Source organism: Hemiscyllium ocellatum, chromosome 15 (assembly GCF_020745735.1).
Source record: "Hemiscyllium ocellatum isolate sHemOce1 chromosome 15, sHemOce1.pat.X.cur, whole genome shotgun sequence".
Taxonomy (NCBI): domain Eukaryota; kingdom Metazoa; phylum Chordata; class Chondrichthyes; order Orectolobiformes; family Hemiscylliidae; genus Hemiscyllium; species Hemiscyllium ocellatum.
In genome coordinates, this window is record NC_083415.1 from 25025943 (window position 1) to 25044682 (window position 18740).

The following is an 18740-nucleotide window of genomic DNA, read 5'->3' on the forward strand; positions in this document are numbered from 1 at the left end:
GCACTACAGGCTTATACATCAAATCACACCAACAAGAACTCAATTGTCTCCTCTGTTCAGATCAATCCAGGTGTTAATATCAGTGACTCCCCAAAAAATTAATCTTCACCTTTGACTCTTAACAATATTCTACCTACAGCCAGTGTATATATAAAACAGTTTTACTATTCAGTTCCCACTGTGGGACTTTACAACTGCAACAGAGCAACCATTAAGGAAATGTTAAAGTAGTATCCTGCCAGAAAATGGAAGACAACAAGACATATCCATTTCCCATTTCACAACTTAAAATGGCACAGGAGAATCATTAGAGTTAAGCAGGGATCTATCCACGTTACACACACACATTTAATTGGTATGGGGCATCGTTATAACAGAACAGCACAACATAAGACTGTATACCTAGAAAGCACTGCATCTAAACCAAGAGCAGAGATTCATCTCAGTTCTGGCTTAGAGCACAGGGCACTATCATAAATTCACAAGAACAGCCTGATTGAGACATACATGGAAGGCATTTGCACATGTGCACACAACTCAAAGCACCATCTTGAATATATTAGGAACAGACACTCTGGGATTTAAAATCAATAGCCTAAACTTTATCTGTGGTTCGGAAAATAAACTGCAGACGCTGGAATCCAAAGTAGACAGGCAGGATGCTGCAAGAACACAGCAAGCCAGGCAGCATCTAGAGGTGGAGAAGTCAAAGTTTTGGGTGTAACCCTTCTTCAGGACTGGGGACAGGTGTCGGGGAAGCTGCAGCTAAAGGGTGTGGTGGAGGCAGGGTGGTGAAGTGGGGATAGGTGAAGATAGGTTGAGGGTGTGACCTGGTTGGTCAATGGAAGGAATGAATCCAATTGGTGTCAGGGAGCAGTGGAGTGGATGGGGAGGGACTGGGAAGGGAGTCAGGGGATGGGGAGGGAGGTTATTTGAAAATGGAGAACTCAATGTTGAATCCTCCATGCTGTAGGTGGACCAGGAAGAAGATGTGGTGTTGTTCCTCCAATTTGCTGTGTGGTTCGTTGTGGCAATGGAGCAGGTCAAGGATGGTCATGTCGGAAAGGAAGTGGGAAGGGGAATTGAAATGGGCGGTAACTGGGAGGCTGACTGGACGTGTGGGCCTGTCTGCGAGTCTCGGTCAACCGTTCTCTAAGTTTATGTTCGATCTCCCCAATGTAGAGAAGACCACATTGGGAGCACTTGATGCAGTGAATTAGGTTGGAAGAGAGGCCAGTGAACATCTGTCTCACCTGGATGAACTGTTTGGGGCCCTGGATGGACATAAAGGGGGTGGTGTACTGGCAGGTTTTGCATCTTTTCCAGTTGCAGGGAAAGGTACCTGGGAGTTCAGTGGGGTTGGTGGAGACAGTGGCACAAACCAAGAACTGTTGAAGGGAACAGTCCTTGTGGATTGCAAAGAGGGGTGGGTAAGAGAAGATGTTCTTGGTGGTGATGTCTAGTTGGAGTTGGCAGAAGTGTTTAAGGATGATGTGTTGAATGCGGATACTGGTCGGGTGGTAGGTGAGGACAAGGGGGGTCTGTGTCTTTATTGCATTGGGGGGGGGCGGGGTTAGAGCGGTGGAATAGAGGTTATGCGGCCAAAGGCTGTCTGGATGACAGAGGGAGTAAAAGCAGGTTGTTCAAAATCAGTGGACATCAGGGATGCTCACAAGTGGAATGTCTCCACAGTTGAGCAGATGTGCGGAGGCAGAGGAATTGGGAGAATGGGATGGAGTTCTTGCAGGTATTTCACATGAATGTTGTTCTTAGCCATCACTGAGCACACCGGCAACAACACTGCAACACACATAGCTGCAATGAGTGCATTCAACTAATGTCCAATAAAAATATAGCAAGTTAAAGTGAATTATAGTTAAAACGTGGCCAGAAATTGTGTGATTCAGTGCACTAACATTTCAGTCTATATCTCCCTGGTGTGTCAATTTTGAGTTCATTGGACCAGTAGATTATTCATTTGAATGGAATCTCATGTACTGAAAAGCATTTCTGAAAAGACAGATATCTTTGTAGAATGGTAGGGTGTGGAAATAAACCTAAAAGGGTGCCTCCTTATGTAGTCCAGGGAATTGAAAGCCATCACACATGATGTTGTGACTCAAACTGAAGGGAATTCCTGAATTAGTGCTGGTTTTAATTTGGTAAAGCCTTTGCTGTGGTTGGATGGTAGCCAATCTCTCCTTAAAAATTGCAGGAGGCATGGTTTGACTTTCAACAATGGATATGCTGATGATTACTGTTTTAACTGTTAGGGCTGTTAGCTCCCACTCAGATTAATAGAACCATTCATTCATTCATTAAATGAAGTCCATTCCTGGATTTGCAGCAAAACTGGATAAAGGGGTATAATTAATTCAGCTAAATGATTGTTCCTGCTCACTATAAGATCTCAGCCAAACAAAGTTTTGGCAAAGATTTGATTTGATTCGAAATCAGTGCTAGTGACATTATTTACATTATATTGTTATGAAACATAAATTAAATTTTTCTGATGATCCAGTTACTTGTAATAAATTCCTCAATCATCTTTTAATTATTACTTTGCATTCTTCAGTTTCAGGGATAATTAGTGCTGGCAATTTACATCAAAAGATCTCAGGTTTGTTATGTACTGCTTGGTTAGATTGTGCACAACAGTTTGTTTGTTCTACAGGTAGATAGGATAGTGAAGAAAGCATTTGGTATTTATTGGTCAGTGCATTGAGTACAGGCGTTGGGAGGTCATGATGTGACTGTACACGACATTGGTTCGGCCACTCTTGGAATTCTGCTCGCGAATTTGTTCTCCTTCCTATAAGAAGGACATTGTGAAACCTGAATGGGTTCAGAAAATATTTACAAGGATGTTGTCATGTTTGGAGGCTTTGAGCTATCGGGAGAGGCCGAATACACTGAGACTATTTTCTCTGGAGTGTCAGAGGCTGAGGGCTGACCTTATGGAGGTTTATAAAATCATGACGGGCGTGGATAGGCTAAATAGATGAGTTTTTTTTCCCTGGGATGGAGGAGTCCAAAACTAGAGGGCATAGATTTAGGGTGTGAGGAGAATGATTTAAAAGGGAGCTAAGGGGCAACTTCTTTACACATAGGGTGGTGCGTGTATGAAATGAGCTGCCAAATGGGGTGGTGGAGGCTGTGCAATTGCAACATTTAAAAGGCATCTGGATAGGTATAAGAGTAGGAAGGGTTTAGAGGGATATGAGCCAAATGCTGGCAAATGGGACTAGATTTATTTAGGATATCTGGTTGGCATGGATAAGTTGGACCAAAGGGTCTGATTCTTTGCTGGATATCTCTATGACTCAGTGCCTCTACAGAGGTATTCTATAAGCCAAACTCAGATCACCCTTACTGCTCCAGTATAAGTTTTGACTGATACCTGTTGTATTTCTGTGATAAACTGACAATTTTCTTGTGATTAGAGATAATTTAAATGGATTAGGTTATTATAGCTGGATTTTTTCAAGAGGTTATAAAAATGGTTTAATTTCATCAAATTGAGGTGATTGGTGTAAAAGATAGTAGTTGCATTGTATTCCTCAGTTATTCATTTTTATTAATAACTTTCTGTTTATAGATATATAAATCAAACTGTTTGAACATAACCTCTAAAGCAAGTGAGACTTGAACCCAAGCCTTCTGACCCAGAGAGATGAACACTATCATTGTGTCACAAGACTGCTTTAACATCCAGTTTATATGCATTTCATTCTTATCATGAAACTTTCATTCACTCTTGAACACACCATTCAGATATTCATCTCTACAATCCTACCTATTGAGGCAATTGTACTGAGGTAATTTTTAATATCCAAATAAACCTGTTGGACTATAACCTAGTGTTGTGTGAGTTTTAACTTTGTACACCCAATCCAACACCTGCAGCTCCAAATAAAGTTTTACTTAATGAAGCATTTTTCTGGTGTGAATAAAGATTAGCTTTCCACTGCCATGGAGTAAGATTCATTTAATATTAAGCAAATGGTTCACATGGACAGAAGTTACTTAAATACTGTATTTTCCAATAGAGTATGTCTGCCTGTGCACTATGCTCCTGGAATGTCCCTTTGTGTTTAATTTAGCTTAATTTCTTAGAGCTCACTCACTTTGTGTTCACTTGGAAGCTAAAAGTCCCTGTGGGATACCTTTTTGGCTAAGGAAGGATTAGTAGTTGTGAAGGATGAAGTGTGTGAGAATGGTTGAGTGTAAATGCTGCACGCAATAGTGAGGTTTGCAGTCCTTGTGCATTGGTGAGGTTTGTGCGTAGAGTTCTGTAGGGTTAAAGTTAGAGAGAAGACAGTGGATCTGCTTTTGTGGAGCAAGAAGATCATTGACTTTTTTTCCTGCACTGCTGTGCATTCCATCTGATGTTAAAGACAATACTGAATCAAGCCACTATCTGTGTCCAGGTTATTTGGCCTTGGCCTCCTCTCATGGTCTTTTGAGTAAAGGATAACCCTCTTCTTGACCACCCCATCCATTAGGAGCTTTAGAAACCAGGTTGCCAGCTTCCCTTTCTGACACACTCCAACTTCCTTTGAGAACAGTGTGGAAGATGGTTCCTGGCTTCCAGCATCTGAAGTGCTGTGCATATGGGATTTGGAAAAGATGCCAGTGGTTTGTATACTAGAAGATTGTGGCAGAGGTGGGAATTTTGGCACTCCTGTGACATGATTACACAAGAAGGTTGCCAGTGAGGCTAGTTGCATAACTAATAAGGCATAGAGAGGAAGATATTGAGAAAAGTCATTGTAAGCCATGATAGGACAACCACCTGAAACTCCATAAAAATAATTTAGCCTCAAAATGGGAAACTCCAGTGCATTTATGGAACAGTCTAAATGTCACTGCTGTCAGATGTATGATTCAGGTCTTCACAAAATTACCATTTGGCATGAGTTCAAAAGTGACTGAAAGAAATGGATATTTATCTGTAAGTGAGAAGCGATGTATAATATAGTGATGCAAAATAGAAGAGTTTTTCATAGAATAAACAAGTAAAACATATCTCTTGTGGTTGAAGAATCAGCGATTGGGGGGGCTATTAGGGGAGTGAGGAGAAAGGTGGGGCATTTTACTTACGTAGGGGGTTGTTGGCACATTCAGCCACAGGCAATGGTTGAGGCAGAGGATGTCGTCTTTTTAAGTGAAAGTTAGAAACATGTTTCAACCTGAGAAACAGACAAGGAAAGGGAAGACTTCTCCACCTGTTGCCGCTTGGCTTGCTGTGTTCTTCCAGCCTCCTGCTTGTCTATTAAGGGAATTGTTCTAGCAAAGAGCTAACAAAGAGAGACAGTGGGCTGAATAGCTTCCTTCAGAGATACAACTTCATATGATTCTGTGACATGACTTGTAGTAACATCTTCTGGACCTCTCATTTTGTCACTTCAGTTGGTTCTAACAGCCTTGGAGGATAATGAGAAAGATAACAGTGATGGGGGGATATCACAAAAAAAATGACAGAATAGACGGAAAAAACAACTAGTATATGGAACAAAATGCATTGCAAGTACTGGCCAGCAATTCGACTGCGGTCAGCTCATAAGAAGTTTATTTGAGTAGACTGGATCCCAATGGTGCTGCTGCAAATATTTTCATGTAGGTGAGATATATGCTGTGAATGCAGCCTTGCTTGAAATCATGGGATTTGACTTGGGGATCTGGTTTTAATCATAGGATAATGTTAATGAGGCTTGCACTTGCATGTAGTGCACTCTCACTCTGTGCCACAAAATTGTGTGTCACAAAACGTGGTGCTCAGCGAATTGGACCTGAAACCTCCCACATGGTTCCAGGCTGCAGGAGGAGCCTCACAAGATCAGTCTTCTGCTTTAAAATTTCCCAAATATGAGTATAAAAATAGACAGTTTGTTTGAAAATTATGTTGTGAGACCATGCTTCTCAGAACAGTTACACTTACTGTTTGGTATTGATTTAAAAGGAATCCTTCTAACCAGAAAGAAAATCAAATGTTACACATTTCCAAATATATCAAATATAGCTATAATTACAGTTTCCTAAAATATATGGCATGTGGTGAATAATTAGAAATTAGTCATTGTATGGGACTTTTCATGAAAAGAATTAGAACCAGCTCCAGTACAATGTAATATAATAGATTAATGTCATCATTCAAAACTTCTTGGGTTTTTTATTTCAACCAATAATTAGAATATTCTTTGCAATGAAGTAGTGGTTTATGTCAATTGAAAGTGCAAAATTCTGATAAATGTGAGTCAGGGAGATTTCCCTAAATTACAACACCTGCTCCACGGAGAAAAAAAATGTGTAGGGACAACAGCATCCAACATAAATAGAACTCTAAATTAAAACCATTAGTGGGCAAAAGCTGAACAAGTTCATATGAAATTCATCTTTCCAAATTTGTTTCTCTTTTTAAAAGCAGCAGTAAAAGAAATTTCACTCAAGCACTTGGAGCTAATTCTCTGAAACTAATATTTGAAAAGCCCAGTTTCAAGGTTATTGCATTAAGTTATCAATTGAATTCTGTGAAGTGTTTCAGTTGACATAATTGTCGATTTTTGGAATGTCAACTTTAATCATTTCAGCAACAGTTTTCAGTGGGAATATGAATAAAAATTGTGATTTTGCTTCATTAAACAATTTCCTGGAAATTTTATTGGTGTCATGTCTGTTTCACAGGTGTAAGGTGTAAGAACTACGCTGTCTATCATATTGAATAGGACTTCTTCATAGTTGTTTAGGGTGCAGCAGATGGTGTTAAACTGTAATTAAAACTTCTAAGTTTTAGGACACTTAAATAAAATGTGCCTGCCTCAGCCAAATGTGAAGGAAGGTTATTGAAGTCATTATTGTGAGAATGGAGGGTGTAAGCAGAGAATATTGTTACCTTGACTATTGTGGTAAAAATATTGAGTTTCTTTTGGCATTGCATATACCGTCTAGGAACTGAATTCCTATATTGGCCATGTTTCATTGGTGAAGGAAATATCTGGAAGGGTTCTAGCCTTCAGGGTCAGCAGGTTCTCTTTCCCTCTGTCTATTGTATGAACTTTGGTTTCCAATCAATGATCTGCCTGGATCTCTTCCAAAGTAGTTTTTTTCAATTTCCTCAGCTTCCCTACACCTTCTCTTGAAGAGGTGCTCGTCGCTTTCGAGTGGCAACGAAGATCCTTGATTCCTCTCCCCATACACCCATCACCCCCTCTAACAAGCTTTCAGCCAGTGACCAGAATGGGCAGTACTGACTCATGTCTAAATTATTGTAATGATCAAAATTTTCACATAGGCCTTGGTGTAATGGGAAAAGATGCATCTATTATTTTCCAAACCTCTTTTCATTCTAATTCCAATGGAGTTAATTACAGGGGTTAAATATGTTGAGACATTATGTAAATTAAGCCTGTTTTTTCTAGAAATTTAAAAGGTTAAGGTTGATCTGATTGAAATCTCCAAGATATTTATAGGAGAGAAAAAGGTTAAATAAATAAAAGCTATTTCTATTGGTTGGGGTTTCTAGACCAATGGGGTATATTCTAAGAATTAGGGTCAGACAATTTCGGAGAGATGTTAGGAAGCACTTCTATTCACAAAGAGTAGTAGATGCTTGGAACACTCTTCCATAAATGACAGTAGATATTGGATTCATTGTTTATTTTAAATATGAGTTAGTTAAATCTTTGTTAAGCAAAGGTACTAAGGGATATGGACAGAAATATGGAGTTAGGCTGCAGATCAGTTATGATCACATTGAATTGTGGAACAGGCTTGAGGAGCTGAATGGCCTACTCCTTTTTCCTATGGAGGAAATTACAATGGGACAGAAATTAAAGTGACCAGTCCACAAGCCTTGCAGTACTAAATCTGATTGGCTGGCAGTGTCAACAATCTCATTAATAAGAGTCTATAGTGGACCTTTAATTATTCATTTCCATATGGCAAATGAGTGCTGATTTTGGCACCCATCCACCTTCTATATTTTGGAGGTGAGTTCGGGTAAGCATGAGAAAGTGGTGGGCTAGGTTTCAGATCTATGTTATGTGCACCCTGCCCAAAACACAGCAAGCATGGGCATGTAATATTCGTGTGTTGCTGGAAAAGCACAGCAGGTCAGGCAACATCCAAGGATCTCCAGCATCTGCAGTCCTCACTTTCTCCATGTAATATTCATGCCATTGATTTCAGATATAAATTGTGACATAATGCCATTAATTTTACATTAATTTAGCTTGTGGTTTTTGTATGTTATTTCTTTGTATTGGAAGCTTTTACCTACAACTCCCTGTTCTGTCAGACACAATCCGTAAGTATTATTAATGCGACTTGTAGCCCACTTTTACAGAATCATGAAATGTTCCAAATTCTTGGGATTACCTTTTTTTTTGGCAATCTTGAAGGCTTCTTTCTTTGATTTAACAGAATCTATAATTTCATTTATTAGCCACAATTGAAATGTTTTCTTTACTGTTTTGTGTGCCTAAAAGAACTTGTCGGAAAATATTTTGTTATAAAATATGTATATTATCTGTGTAGTTTTAATGTAGTTCCCCAATGCACCAAAAGCCCATTTTGCGCCTCATAGCTTATATGTTTTCTTTGTTAAAATTTAATACCTTAGTTTCTGATTGAATTGCATCACATTCAAAATTAATGTAATATGTTATCATATTCTGGCCACGTTTTCCTAAAAGCTTCTTTATAACATGATTATGAATTATCTCTTTCGCATTGCAAAAAAAGCAAAAATATATTTCTCAATGTAATGCTCATTCCAGTAAGTTCCACAAAGTATCATAGGTGGTCAGACGTGAAATTGGCAACTGCTCTGCCGTTTTTAAATGAATAACTAGCACTTTATTAAGGTCGAAACCAAGCTAACTGACTTGAATACTCTATTACCCTTGCTATACTATGGATTGCATAGGTACATGTGTGGGAGTGGGCAAACCATTTTTATTCACAATTATTTAGAAGGTGAAACGAAAGGAGGAGAATGTTCTTTGAGGAGGTGTCCTTTGTGTGTTGTGGGGCATCACTTCTAACAAGATGTTACACCCCTCTTCCTTTATTTTTTTCTCACCTTCTCTTCCACATGTATTAGACTGAAATATCATCTGGTTATGCAGTTGTTGACGTTTTTCGCAAGCATCGTCTCTTAAAATGTACCCAGTGACATGAATTTATGTTTGAAACTGAACATTGCTATTTTTAAAATAATTAAATTATAATGCTTTTATATCATTCAATCTCAATTGTGCTCAAACATTTCTTTCAGATGGACAGCAGATATGGGAAGTTGAGGCAACAGTGGATAAAGATAAAAGCCAACCTGTAAGTATGAAGCTTCAAGGGCATTCTCCCTCAAATGACGAGAATCTGTTGAGGAAAGGATTTCCATTAATGTTTAATGACAGGAAGATATTGGCTCATTTAAATAAATATTATTAACCCTTGTAAGTATTACAAAGTTGTCAGAAACTGATTAAAATTGCTGATAAGGTTTAGGTTTTACATAAAAATCTTTTTATCCAACTGCCATTAACTAATACAGCATTGCTAGGATTACAGATAATTCAGAACTAACCAAAAATCTTCACATTTGTACTTAAGAAGTAACTTGTTATTGGGCAGATTAAAACAAATGTTCTTTTCTAGTTAAATAGCCATTGTAATGATGTTGAATATTAGTTAGTCTGTAGCTTGTGTGTAATTTCCATTATTTTGTTTAAAACAATAATGTGTGGTGTCATTATCATCGGCTGTTTACATCACTGTTTCCATTTTTAAAGATGGCACCCAGTTCTATTGCTATAGAACCGTCCATACCTCCAGCTACCACCTTTATGCTGTCAGTCACCTTGTTTGAAATATAAGGCCGAATGTAGTTGGCAGGAATTTTGGTGTGGAAGTCAGGGGTATTTAATTGTTCTCGCTCAACCTATATTAGTTCTCTATCTATCAGCACATTAGGATTAGAATTCTCCGTCCTGCTTAATGCAACAGAAGTTTGGAAGATCAAGGGCTTGATTTTCCTGGAATGGGAGACACTGTATGAAAAGAGGCTTGGATTCCTCGTCCTTGTGGCCCCAGTGCTGATTAAGGGTGCTGACTGGTACAGATCACAAGCCAGCATTCCTGAGTTGTACGGTTCCATTGCAGGGATTGATACTTCCTAGTCCCCTGTAATTTTCACGAAAACACATTAAACAACTCTTCTTTCACAGTCCCTCGGAGCTGTTATGAGTCATAATCTGGATGAAACTTATAAAAAGTTCATTTAGAAGGCCTTATCCATTCCCTTTGTGTCAATATAAGACACTCCACTCACCCCTGGCTCATCATTCCCTCCATGACAAACTATGTCTCTCCTATGCCCATTGCCCCATCCCCCAACTCATGTACTCTGTATAGTAATAGTGAACCTTATGTTAACAAAAGTATGCGTGAGAAAAACCTTTAACAAAAAAGTCATTCATTCGTGACTTTCTCTTTATCCTAAAGATGATTAAAAGCCAGTGAAAGTGTTAATCATCCATTTTGCTTAAAATACCAATAGCAGGAACTGCAAACATTTAAAACCTTCTTAATTTGAATAAACTTTGTGGAATTGACAGAATATATTACAAGAAATTAATTGTTAATTGGGTATTTGTTTTCCCTGGGGCATAGCCATTTCAACAGGCTAATGGGATTTCCGGGCTCCCATCTGCGAATATAAAACAAAGGTTATGATGGGACAAGATGGGTCTGTGGGGTAGATGAGGTGGCATGTGTTGACATGGATGGAGTATTGGAATGAATGGGAGGTGAAGAAGGACAAGGGTTTGAGGGCTATTCTCCATTTTGATATCATTTTTCAATCAGGACAAACTTCCAGGTACAGGCCCTTTGAGCAGCTCACTTTAACTCCTGGCAGCCCCTTTGCTTTCCTCCAAACTCTTACAGTGTGATAGGCCCAACCTGAATTATCAAGCCCCCAACAACCCAGAAATAAAACCCCACATCTGCTGGGACTTTCTCCTGAGATGGGTGAGCCATGACTCCTGCTGTCTGCATCCATCATTAAATATTGATAATATTTGTGTCAGCTGAAGACTGGGCAAAAAATAGAAAAGCCAATTCGAAGAAATTGAAGTTTTTTTAACAATGGAATTTGCATGAATCCTTTAACACTAATATTTGAGACTTTTATAAAATTGCATTGATGAGCATCTAAATGCTAAGAATGAGTGATTAGATCACAATTCTTTTGTTTTTAAGCAATAATGAAATGATATTACTGTACATAACTCTAATTAGAAGTAATATAAAGTTCTGTGAAGTTACCGAAAGACGACGGTAATGATAGAATGATAGGGACAACACGGTAGCTCAGTGGTTAACACTGCTGCCTCACCAGGTTCAATTCCAGCCTTGGGTGACTGTCTGTGTGGGTTTCCTCTGGGTGTACTGGGTTTCCAGTCTAAAGATGTACAAGTTAGGCGAATTGGTTATGCTAAATTGCCCATAGTGTTCAGGGATATGTAGGTTAGCTGCATTAGTCAAGGGTAAATGTAAGAGAGTAGGTCTGGATGGGATACTCTTCGGAGGGTCAGTGAGGACTTGTTGGGCCTAATGACCTATTTCCACATTGTAGTGATTCTATGATTGTAACTATTTTCACCGTGGGGTGCAATTACTTTTGTTGTATCTTATTAAAGGAGCTTTTGTTTCCAGCTGCATAGCAGAAAATATGAACATATTTTGATCTAATCATATATTGTTCACACAATTAACTCGCTTAAATGCTTCATGATTACAGGTTTTTACTGTTATAGATTTTTGTAAAGAAAAGAGTTACTTTTCTCCTTCTTTTTGGACCCTTTCACAATGCAGCATGTGCTCTATTTACTCCTCCTTAAGAGGGCAGGTTTGTAACCCTCTTCAAAGATCTCCATCAATGGCTCTCCATAACTGAAGTCAATTATTCTGACTTCTCATTCCCTCAGTGAAAAAAAATACTGCTTCTACTCAGAGAATGAGTGCAGACTATGGTTTGAAATTCCCAATACAAGTAATCCCGAGGACATAATGGCATTAACCATTCCACGGTTCAGTTTCAAAACCTTTTTGGTGTCCTTTTGAAAATAATTAGAATATCACACCAGCCCTTTTTGACTTTACAGTCCTTGGTGCTGTTTTGCCTACCACATACAAAGGACAGTGTGTTGAAACTATTATATATCCTGCTCTCTAAGAGCTGCAATAAATTATAGATCAGAAAAGATCTAGAGCAAGGAAACTTCTATGAGAATCTTGACTTTGTACAGTTGACTGTTGGCTACCAAATAGACCAAGGTAGGACAGTTGTGCAGCAACAGCGAAGATGTGATGTGAGCTACTGTCCCACTGTGATGTCTGCAAATGTTGGATACAGAGCTCCTTAATGTTTGCAAACAAATTAAACAGCAAAAGTTAATAATGAACTCAGCATATATATTTTCAGATGAATTACTGTTCAGGTTTATAAACAGAGCACTACAATCACAATTTTTAAAATTTAGGGAAGGAATATCTCATTAAACTAATTGCTGCTTATCCTGATTAAAATAAGTCAATTGCTTTATTTTACAGAGTTTTATAGTATGGCAAAAATAATGAACAAGGTGCCATACAATTGCTATATTTTCACCTTCTGCTTTTTTGCTATTTAGAATATTCTCTTTGTTGAAATTCCACGCTATCGGAACCAACATATCCGCACACCAGCTAAAGTAAACTTCTGTGTTGTTAATGGAAAAAGGAAAAGGAGCCAACCACAGAGATTTACGTATCTCCCTGCAGGTAAATGACTTGGAGAGACATCAATGCACCTCTCGTCCTAAACATTTAATACAGCTGAACCCGGAAAGGTGTTTGGGTTCAGCCAAGTTCAAGTTGGCATTTGGATGAAACATGTTGCCCATCTGACTTACACTGGGGCATAGGGGGAGAGGAAAATCTGCCCCAAGGAATTGAATTAAAAAGCCAGCTGCAGTCTGAATCATGTCTCCAGGCTAACTCAATACAAATGTTGGCAAGCATTTTTTTTTAGCCTTCCCTAAAGCTTAAGGCAAAAGCCAAGCCACATTCAAACAAATACACATTGTGCACATTTTGTAACTTATGTGCAAGACTGGTGGTTAGTTTTGCATATAGCTGAAAGTTAAAATCCAGAAAGCCTCACCAACTCGGGCATTTAATCAACTGGGCTTGTTCAGTAATTTTAGGCGATTTGAGTCAAATTGATTTGGATTGGTTGCAATCTTGAGAGATGTTGATTCGGTTAAGTTTAGTTCGCATTGCTAGGGAGGTCTACTGCATATATCCAGCCTGATTTGAAAACTGATCATTTTATGGTTTTGAATTGAGAAGCATTAAAACATTTGTTTTAATGTTTGCTGATCATCTATTTTCCAATAAGGTACTTTGTTGTTACAAGTTGTGACAAGTTGTAATATGGGTATGTGCAACTGCTTTTTGGAGATATGAGGATCAGTCTATGAAGTCGCAGGAAGAGTTTAATTCCTGAAGCAATTTTCTGCCAATCTGAGTTGCTATCAGAGAAATACTGAGTTATCAGAGCCAGCGAAATTGCACTAGAAACTTAAAGTAGCTAAGCTTCACTTAAGAGAGTGATCTGAAGTTCAGAAGCTGAAACATTTAAACAAAAAGAACAGAAAAAGTCCTTAATCACTTTTAAAATGCTGTCTCAATTTGCAAAATCTCTCTGACTGGTGTCTCATTGCATGGTATGCATTGGTCAGTATGAGACTAAACATGTAATACCATTGCATATTCTAATCATAGAATGCATTTGAAGATATGCTTGCTTTAAAAAAAAGAATAATTTCACATGAAATAATGTGACACTGGATGCTTTGACAGCACCTTCCAAACACATGATCACTTCCACCGAGAAAAAAAATCAAGAGCAGTAGGAACACCATTACATTCAAATTCCCTTCCAAGCCACTGACTTAGAACTATATCAGCATTCCTTGTGTCACCAGAATAAAATCCTGGAATTCTTATCCAAACAGCGTGTGGGTCTACTTACAGCACATGGATTGCTGTGGTTCAAGAAAGCAGTTCACCACCATCTTCTCATGGACAACGAGGGACAGGCAATAAATGCTAGCTCATCTAGTGACACCCACATACCACAAGTACATTTTTTAAAAAAGCGATATAATCAGATCAAAATCCTTTGTGAAACATGTAAGCCTAGAAATGTGATAACACCATACCTGTTTTTTTTTAATGCTAAATAGATATTTCCAGCTTAATCAGCAGACAATACAGGCTTATAATGAAACAGAGGTATGCTGTGCCTCATATTGATCCATTCAAGAGAAAAGTTGACACCTCTGTCCTTGAAAAGGACATTAGGCTCTTTGCATTTACAAATAAGAGGCTAGACACCCGTTTAAGGTCCTCTATGCATAAATGTCTCACCCTGAACAAATGTAGTCCTAGGCCAGTTACACTCTGAAAATCAAGGTCTACATGCAAACTAACTTAAATTTTAGAGGAACAGCTGCAAATTGCCAACATAATGTTTAGATAAGGGGAGTACTTAAATGTGGAGCTGCAGGATGAGTGAGTATTTTTCTGGCTTCACATTCAAACCAAGTGTCACTGATGTCTTTGTCTAACTTGCGTCCTTTGCTCCTATTCACCCACCCTCCCCACACACACTTTCCTGCCTGATTGCCTTTGCTTAAGTTTACTTCAACAAAACTAACACCAATTAATTTATAAACCCTGAACTTTTTAAACTCTATATATTTAATAGATTATACAATTTGGATTGTGCCTACATTTTGCTTTCAAAAATATTAATGAGAGCTGAGGGTAAAATGTTTTTATGTAATTTATTTCAGTGCCTATAATTAAAACAGAGCCAACAGATGAGTGTGAAGACACCATATTCTGCAGCACTGTACATCATAGAACCATGTCTCAGTTTTATTCTACACAACAAGTCATGACCCCTGTAATGGTCACTAATCCCACTTCCTGCCTTGCAGGAAGCTTGGCTTCCTGTCGTACTGGATTTTCTTCACATGATTCAAAGTACCAGCAGCAGAATCCAACAGGAGTTGTCTATCAAAGATCCAAAGGTGGCAGTCCTAATCATCTTGGCTATCAACCAACTGCTGTGATGGTGCCATCCATTCCCATAATTCAAGATGCTCACAAATCAGTATTGGTGCATGCTGGGTCACCTGTCCAGTCTTCTATGACACACCACTCTCCAACCAATCAGTCTTCCACCATAATTCATCATTCCCATAACAATCATGAGTCTTCTTCCATGATCCACAATTCTCCAACAAATCATCAAGCATCTCTGATCCAACACTCCCCAACCCATCAGCAGCTATCTTCTATGATTCACCATTCACCAACCAGCCAACAGTTGAGATACAGCACCCAGCAGGACTACCAATGCCAGGTGTATTCAGAGAGTGATGCCCATGTGCCCATTGTGCGGTCCACTACACCACAACATCACGTGCAAAAAAATAGCCCAAATCAATATGCAGCCGTGATTCAGCAACAGCAGCAAACATCCAATGCAATCCAGAAGGTCTCAAAAAATGGTGCTTCACCATCTCAGCTCCCACTGATACTGGATCAACAGGAGAAGGAAACTACAGTTGCTGGAGTCACAGTGAAGCAAGAACCACAGAACCTTGACCAAGCATATCTGGATGATGGTAAGATTAAATTCCTTCATTAAATCTATTGGTGCAACTGAAATATAAGAATATTTTCAAAGTATAAGTCAGATATTTTAAAAAAACCTAACATTTTGGTCCCTTGACTCATCCTTTTAAAATAAAATCTCGTTTGGATGTCTCTTGTGTACTCATAAAGTTGAAAGGTAACAGTATGCCAGGGCTAGGAAAGTGGCTCCCCCTCTGTTTCTTTTCATCATTTATAGCAATAATTTCTTCCAACTGTGAAATGAAAGGATTAAATGCACTGTAGATACTCTGTATGCATCTCTAAATTTATAACTGGAGGCTTCACTTCAGAAAAGTGCATTCTCCACAGTGTTCAGTCACATTTAATTTCCCATACCATACAGGTACATAATTATCCCTAAATTTATTTTTCTGTGCACTTTTATTCAACTAGTAAGGAAACAGACTGAATAAATTCATTCATTTTTTAAAATTAATACTTAACAGAAAAATATTTTATCTGACTCAGTTAGGTTCCAAGCAATGATCATTTTAATTAAAGTGTATGGGGCTAAATGCTCACCTTTTGTATTACTAGTGCAATTTCATCATAGTCAAAAAGTGTGGCGCTGGAAAATGATTTCCAGAATCTGCAGTCCTCACCTTCTCCCAAAATCAGTCAGTTCCATCACAGGGCTGTCAATTAAATGAGTCATGTCATATTTATCTTTATTTTGCCCACAACCAATTTGGAAAATTGTAGAAGAGTAACACAAAGCTGAAAGGTAAGTAAACAGTTGGTTCATTAATCATTCAACCACTAGTTTTCCTAACTGGAAAAGCATTATCAGAAGAATCATTTCGAGCTTCATTTTAGTGTAGCTGTAAGCATATGCGTATGATTCAGTAATAGGTGATTTGATATTGGCCTAGTCCTTTCACTCAGAATCCATTGGTAATTTTGACTTAGGGGTAAATATTAGGTAGTACTTCTGCTGGAAGTACTTGGGCACAGGGTGGAATCTGGGGCCTGGGTCCTTAACCAATGTGTTACCTAGCACTTTGAGCATTAGATTTCTAGCGGACATTTGTGCTTAGATTTTTTTTTTAGGATAGCTTCGAAAACACATAAACACATGCAGTTTTATTAGGTACATGAAGCTCATATAGAAAGATCTAAAAACATGCCGTGTGTAAGCTGGAAGGTTCGCTTATAACATAGTTCAAAGGTAGCATGAAAAACATCTGGTTCATGTCCAAAATTCTGCTGGAAAGACTTAGAAGTTCTAAAAGATTCCATGTGGTACATTTGTGATCTCTCCAGAATGAGTAGCTGAGATTGCTTTTATATATAACAGGTCAGTTACATTAGTTCATATTTGCAAAATGAATCAATCACAACTGGTTAACTTTTTTACATGTTAACAGGAATTGGCAGGTTTTGAAGCCTGCAGTGATTGAACAGTTCATAGGCACCTTCTACTCAATTTTAATCTGTTTAAAACTTGAATAAAGTTGAACTCACTTTTTAAAAATTTCTAATTTCAAAATACTCTGTGAATCTCCATGAAAGTTTGACCTGAATTATGAACAGATGGGACAATATGTCCCATATAGCTTCAATAAGATATCTTTATTCTGCATAAACATACCTGTCAGGAATAACAGATATGGGTTTGCATCTTAGATTCTGGAAGCAATTCAGCAACCATATTTTTTAAATGCCATGTCTTGTTGAGTAATGTGATCATTCATCCAAGAAATCAATCAAAGTTCCAGATTCATATCTCGTTGTGAAAACTATGCTAAATTGATATTGCTGCTGATTGGAATCACTTCAGTTCCTTATAGCTGAACTCCTCCACTCAAGTGAACTTCAGCGTGTTCACTTGCAAAGTCAGCTCCTATTAGAAGACTTGTATTTGTAGACATAGTGAATAAGTCTAGCTGATTTGATATAACAAGATCGAGACACTTTACTTGCCATTTACCTTTATGTTGCTTACTCACAAGTTAGGTTGGTCATGTGGCCACAATGCCTTATAATAGGGGGTTACAAAAGCAAATGTTTTATGGGGTGATTGAATCTGGAGTGTGCTCTCATAGCAGTCAAAGGAAGACAGTCTGAAGTTCGTTAGGAGTTTTAACGTTAGTTTCACTGCACCTGGTGCAATGAAATTTTAAGAAATGTGACTTTCTTTGAAAGCAAGCACATATCAAAGGCAAACAGGAAATGCAAGAACAGAAGATCCTGAGTCAGCAATTTGTCCAAAACTCAGTTGGTGTCTGTGGTCTTCTGTTCTACTGCAACAAAATCTTTCAGGTGCACATCAACCTGAGCAGTTACCTGGTTACCTGCTGGAACATTGCCAAACACCCCAGAGGATGAATAATTTTGCCTCAAAAGACAAACACAAATACATGAGTAGTTCAGTAATTTTTCCTGGTTTCTCTTGTGCTTAATTGGACCTATTAATACCGGTCATTAGATTTGTCAGAGCAGAGAACTCTCTGTAAATTTAGAGGAGCTTTTTTTTGCATTCAATTTTTCTATCAGTCACATATTCCTTCAACTAGGGAAGAATTTGAATCTTTGGAGTCTCCACGAGCCCCAAGACTCCTTTGAAATCAAGCTTTAATTATTTAGGTGTGAACTTTAGTGTCAGCAAGTGATTTGAATAATGGAGGCATTATTTTACATTACTATGTTTCCACTTAATGCCTGCATGGGCGCACTTTTAGGAGAAACCAGTAGACAGTTATCAGGAGAGACAACTCCGACTGATTTTCTTTTGCTCCCTTGTCACTTTTGCCAGCAGGTAAAAACAATGACTGCAGATGCTGGAAACCAGATCCTGGATTAGTGGTGCTGGAAAAGCACAGCAGTTCGGGCAGCATCCGAGGAGCAGGAAAATCGACTTTCTCCCCACCCCCACCCTCCTCTCATTTATCTCTCCAACCTTCAGGCACTTTGCCTGTATTCCTGATGAAGGGCTTTTGCCTGAAACGTTGATTTTACAGCTC

At 38.5% G+C, this 18740-nt stretch overlaps 1 protein-coding gene across 3 annotated transcripts in view; it reads left to right on the forward strand.

Moving 5' to 3' along the window:
• nfatc2a (nuclear factor of activated T cells 2a) overlaps nt 1-18740 on the forward strand; it is a 163396-nt gene that overhangs the window by 97213 nt on the left and 47443 nt on the right. For all 3 annotated transcript variants that reach the window (XM_060836001.1, XM_060836002.1, XM_060836003.1), the window contains exons 7-9: nt 9278-9333; nt 12696-12825; nt 14907-15746. In XM_060836001.1, coding sequence (XP_060691984.1) covers nt 9278-9333; nt 12696-12825; nt 14907-15746 — 1026 coding nt within the window. The remainder of the gene's footprint in view (nt 1-9277; nt 9334-12695; nt 12826-14906; nt 15747-18740) is intronic.